The sequence below is a fragment of the Hibiscus syriacus genome, unplaced genomic scaffold, assembly GCF_006381635.1.
Source record: "Hibiscus syriacus cultivar Baekdansim isolate YM2019G1 unplaced genomic scaffold, ASM638163v2 tig00000132_pilon, whole genome shotgun sequence".
Lineage (NCBI taxonomy): Eukaryota > Viridiplantae > Streptophyta > Magnoliopsida > Malvales > Malvaceae > Hibiscus > Hibiscus syriacus.
In genome coordinates this window covers 1227550-1233549 of record NW_024061764.1, presented here as the reverse complement: position 1 = coordinate 1233549, position 6000 = coordinate 1227550, and the positions used below count along the sequence as shown (strand labels likewise).

Sequence of the window (6000 nt, the reverse complement as noted above, 5' to 3'; positions counted from 1 at the left end):
TAGATTCGAAAGATTTTGTAGCGCAAATATGAGTTCAACGTCAGAGAAACTACAAATGAATCCTCCCGCAGAGACTTAATCTCCTTAACCCTACCACAGACACGGATGTATCCACTCCAACACGTAAGTTACTAACAGCCACAACTCGGACAAAACACAACTTCTACGCTATACAACTCACACAACAGCAGCCAACAAGCTAAATCTGCATAAGGAATCTCTCCCCTATGCAACAAAAATTTCCCCATCATGAACTTATCTCTTTTGTCGTTTGGCTTCCACCTGGAAAAGATCACGAAAATGAGAAATCGAAGCCCAACCTCAAAACACTAATAGTTGTTTTGTTAGCAAAGAATTCAGATAAATGTACTTTTCACTATATGTGGTGAGTTTTATATCTAGTTGGTAACAGTCATGGCCTTGACCAGAAAAATCAATGCTATCTTAAAATTTTTTAAAATATTCCGCAACATATCGTGAGATATGGTAGACACTCAAACCTGATCCGGCCTCATGGGCTCGTGGCACTTCACAGAAATAAAAGAACTATCATCTAAGGGTAAAGCATGTTCCCTCAATAAATGAACGCTCTATCCATTTATAATCAATTGTAACACAGATAACCAACATTAACTTTAGGGTTTCCAGTGACTGTATTGCATATATGTTCTATGTGCCATTATTCGGAGGATGAAAATTTCTCTTAGTTGCCCTTAAATTCATAAAAAAACTACCGTGCAGGATACCAAAAAACAGGTCCGGTAAATTGCAAATGGGAAGATTAGTAAAAATAAAAGGTCTTAAAGAATAAAGTGAAACAACTGGCCAAGCATCACGTGGATTTGGTAAAAAGAGATCTTACCTTTACATCAGATACTGGGGATGGATGAAATCCGTTTTGTGATCTTTTGACATCATCCTCAGAACATTCAGAACAAACAAAGTGATCCAGCAGTTTAGCTTCCTCAATTGTCATGTTCACACAAGCAGGATGATACCTATAGGAATCATAATGAAAAAATTACAAATATCTTAAAATTATTGGGCCGTTGGCACCAGGAAATCGTAAAAGGAAGCATAGAACTCCATACCAGTCCCTGCAGCCCTCACATTGCACCATGAGATCATCTGGGTTGTATGGCATTTCACATTTGCAGTACCTTCAAAACAGAAAAAAACCCAGGCGCACCAAAGATTTGATACCGTATTGCCAACAAGTAAACTAAAAGCCATATTTCACAAACCAACAGATGACAGTACTCACACGGCAACTCGGTCAGGTGTAAAGGCTCCGGTAGCGGCTTTATACTCGAACCTACAATAGTAATCCTCAGCCCCAACATCCTCCAGCTTAGTGTAGTTCTTGAAAGAATGAACAATGCACTTCCCTTCAATGGTATGAGCACTCTGCACATCATAGTGATCTGACAAAAACAGCTCCTTTGCTCCATGGAACTGCCTCCTTCCTCCAAGCGACTCCTCCGGGCGATAATACCACTGTACTCGAACCTTCACATTGTTCCTGCTATCTGCTTCCATTTTCTCAATTCGTGCCACATATGGAGGCTTACCACAGTCGGAAGGACGCATCAGAACACAATCCCCAACTACAAAAGAATATAATTAAAAAAATCAAACTTGCACTCTCAGCTATCAAAACCTACAATTTCTAAACATCTATTTACTCCCGTGAAACACACCAATATGTATATACATTGATGTTGATATGATAGATGCATATTCAACCCCTTTTGCAAACAAACTCACATGTTTCAACACGAATGTATACGCATCAATTAAATCCAGCAAAAAGTAAAACCCTACTACAAAACAACCGAGGATTCACTTCTTAATCATCAAAACACAATGCTACATGACATGTTTGAAAATTTTAAAATTGATAAACATGAAATGTCGAGATCCAAAAATTCCCCCCCCACCAAAGCCGCATTTTTTACGGCATACACGTATTCGTAGGCGTATATATCTACATAAACACAGTACCTCTGACAACTTTGTTGGTGCCTCTGATGGTGTAAGAGTCGAGGTCCTTCTTCCCTTGTTTGGGCTTGGTAGCAGAAATCCCTGGTCTTGTTTTTGCCATGGAAGCTAGGGTTTAGAGGAGGAAAGTTCAAATCTTTTTCTTTGAAAGGGAAAATGAAAAGGTTTGAAGAAATAAGAGGAGAATTGAAGAAAGATAGACAAAACCCTAAGTTTCCCTGGTGGAAGAGGAAGAGTGGAGATAATTCATTCAAGAAGAAAGTACCACGGTGGTGGAGACAATACAGTCAAGTGCTGGAATAACTACCATTTTTTTTATTGTACTTATATAAATAATAATGTGAAGTAAGGACGGATCAGTATTGGGGGGGAAATTGTTCAAAGGAGACGTGTACGCTTTTTTATTACTTATAATATAGGGTATATACATCAATTTTAATTTCTCAATTACAGATTTACACTGTTATAAATTTCTTTATTGAGTGAGCAATAGAAAAAAAAATAGTTGTATTAAAAAAAACAAAAACAAATGTATATTTAAGCTTTTTATATAATATCTCAGGTTTAATGAATCATTTATTTTCTATATTACATTTGTTTTTTAATTTGTTTTTAAAAATATTTAATTAATCAATCAAATTTCATATGTGTCGTTTATAATTAAATAAGAATTTAAAAAAAATAAAAATATCAAAAAAATAGTTTTCTCTCTCTTCTTTCTTCTCCTTTCTTTTGACTCTATTTCTTATCTTGGGTTTTTCTTACTTTTTGTTCTATAAATCAAGCATGTTTATGCCAGTTAAAAATTATTACTGCTAAATGAGAATAGAAGAAAGTAACAATCTCTTGCTCTGTCTCACCAAATTTGAACAACATAACTCAAAGCTGAATATGTTTCTGCAAACGAACTTATACATCCAGCCATACATTAGCCAACAAACTAATTGTTTGGGTTTCTCTTCTCTCTCTCAACTGCTTTGAGCAAAAATAAAGGCTTCCTACTCCGAGAGAAAACTAAAAGACCAATAGACGCAATTCTAATTCAACGGCTGATTGGAGTGTGCATTCGCTCAACAATCCTGTTAACAGCATCACGGGACATCACTAATGTGTCATGCTGCAAGATGCCGTACACATTCAAGCCCTGCAAAATAACACAACAGTGTCAGCATCAAGAAAAAATACCAGTAGGCAGTGGCATTCAAATAGTTTTAAATCCAAATATATTATGATGACAGTGACTAATGACAAAAGCAAGCCAGCAGTTCAACTATGCTTTGCTAATAATTGGAGACATTGTAATATTACAGTTAACACTAACTTACAATTGATGCCAATACATTGACAGATTTTGTGTAGCTAGCTTCAACTTTTCATTTATGGGGCCACCATCCACCAGCAGAAGTTTCTTGGCATTCTCCATTTGGTTTACATAGTTCACAATGTTTTTGGTTTTGTGTGTAGGGACCTCCAAATCCTCAAAGACAAGAAGCTGTTCAATTGTGCAGTACTCATCGGTTAGGATTCAAAACTCAATTAGCACTGAAAAACAGTGTTCTGAATTTAATAGTAAATCAGTAAAACCACATCATGAAATGCAAAATAGTATGAAGAATACACATGCCAAATAATAAAGACTTACCTTTCCTTCAGCGGCACGAGCAGACAGTGCAATCTTCAGTCCGAGACGTCGAACCTTCTTATTCAATTTTAAAGCATGACTTCTTGGCTTGGGGCCATGCATAGTAGCACCACCTCGAAACTGTTATCAATCCATAAAATCAATTAACAGGCTTTACAAAAATAGTAGTTTAGCTCTAAAACTCATTAAATTAAAACCGAAAAGTAGTCACCTGGGGACCACGCAGTGTTCCATGTCTGGCTCGACCAATACCCTTCTGTCGCCAGGGCTTCCTACCAGTCCCACTAACCTCACTAATAGTTTTTGTTGAATGTGTTTCCTGTTAATCATTCAATTATCACTCATATTCATGCTTAGCATGTTGGTTGCACAAGTGAGAAGAACTGTTTACTGCAATTTATGTGGAAAATAGGAACTGGTATTGAGCTGAAAAATTATATGGCATAGTTGAAGAATTTCAGATTAACATCAAGAGAATCCTAGAAGTGTGTGATTCCAGTGAAATGGCACGTGTTGTCGTTTTGCAGGCTGCCATCGTACAACACGGTGGATTATATCCTTTCTAATAGGTACATCAAAAACATCACCAGCCAAAACCGTGAAACCAAGGTCTTCATTATGAAAATTTGTAACGGGAACTACCAGGTCCTCATAAAGTCCTGTACCATAATAATATATTTAATTAAATAGAACATTGCACATTCAAACAATTAAATAGCATTAGTCTACTCCTGTCATTATTGAAATGCTTACAAGCTGAACTCAGTTTATCCAAAACAAGATGCCAAATGGAAGGCAATATAAAACCCACAGTGGAGATTCAGGTTCAAAAGTTGGCATATGTCAATGCCAAGATGATTTCTGGAGGCAAGTTTTAGCACGGAAACAACTAATAAAGTGGCTTGGAAACTTTCGGAATCGTATTTCAATTGGGTCTGAAATTAGACTTCGACTTAAATAATTGAGTTAGAGTCGCCACCAATCATTTTAAAAAAAAATTTAGGTAGATCGGATACCATCTTACCTGATCTGCGTTTTACCAGAAACGTATCGGGTTCGGGAGTCGGTTACGGTCAAAGAAGGATTAGCACCCTTGAACCGCCCTTTCGGTACCAATTAATTTATCAGTTGTCTTAATTGCGAAAATTTAAATTTAAAATTTCGATTCAAATTACTCACCTTTAATTTGTTAAAGTTATCTCTAAAAAAGTCAAGATTATTAAATAGTGTAATATGTAAATATAAAAAATAATAAAATAAATAAATAAATAAAGATAAATAAAATTAAAAATATTAAAAAAAAACCCTAGGTCCCAAGCCCTCATGTCTAGGGATGGCAAATCAACCCGAATCCGACGGGTTCCGACCCGACCCGACCCGATCGGGTCGGATTTTTTTAAAAAAAAATCGGGTTCGGGTCGAGTCGGGTTATTTTTTTTTTAAATGTACTGTTCGGGTCGGGTCGGGTCGGGTTTAGGGTGAAAAAAATCCGACCCGACCCGACCCGAAAAATATATATAATTTTATCCTATATATTTAGGGATAATTACAATAATGTCCCTCCATATATAATTTTTTTCAATTAAGTCACTGTTTTCATTGAATAAATTTTTTTTATTATTATTTCGGGTCGGGTCGGGTTTCTAAGTCATATATTCGGGTCGGGTCGGGTGAAACCTTAATTTCGTCGGGTCGGATCGGGTCACGGGTGGAAAACCCTTTCTTCTCGGGTCGAGTAGGGTGGCCCAAAAACCCGACCCGACCCATTGCCATCCCTACTCATGTCACCGCATTTCTAACAACAATGGAATTCACTTTTATATCTACTTGAATGTGGTCTCATGGCTATGTGATCTAATAGCAGTGCAAAATAAAACATCGAACCTTTGTAACCATGCAAAGGTGAGGGTCAAATCAATACGGCCAATGGCAAGCATGTGCAAAATAGATTTATCTTGTAAATTGCTTTACGATGATTTCGTACACGTAAGCAATTTCATGAAAGTAATCACCGATTATAAGGTTGCATATGAACAAACCTAGTGAATTGGCGGGTACATTGACTTTAAGCAAACATGGCACTCTAACGGCTCCCGAACATTGCTAGACAAGGTCACATTAGGTTTAATAGTAGCCTGAGTAAGATCATTAACAGATTCATAATCCATAATGTCTTCATTTTGCAGAGGATCGATAACCTCTGGCCTGCTTTGCATGTCGTCAAAAATTGGATTCCCATATGCCATGATATTATCAATGCGTAGTCTAGACTTTTAAAGCCCTCAGCTTTTCCCTTGTTCTCTTAAATTTCACCAACCTGACTGCATTCCACCCTCTGCTCATCATATTCTAGAAGA

The 6000-nt window shown here is 36.9% G+C and overlaps 1 protein-coding gene and 1 pseudogene across 1 annotated transcript; both read right to left on the bottom strand.

Moving 5' to 3' along the window:
• Positions 1–2288, bottom strand: LOC120131120 (chromatin remodeling protein EBS-like). Its single transcript, XM_039148215.1, has 5 exons — positions 2005–2288; positions 1265–1607; positions 1092–1160; positions 863–998; positions 1–282 (listed from the first exon to the last, which is right to left on the bottom strand). Exons 1-5 carry the CDS (start codon positions 2102–2104, stop codon positions 256–258), a joined length of 675 nt encoding a protein of 224 aa, XP_039004146.1. The 5' UTR covers positions 2105–2288; the 3' UTR covers positions 1–255.
• A 715-nt stretch (positions 2289–3003) lies between these two features.
• Positions 3004–5889, bottom strand: LOC120123452 (annotated as a pseudogene).
• Positions 5890–6000: the final 111 nt, after the last annotated feature.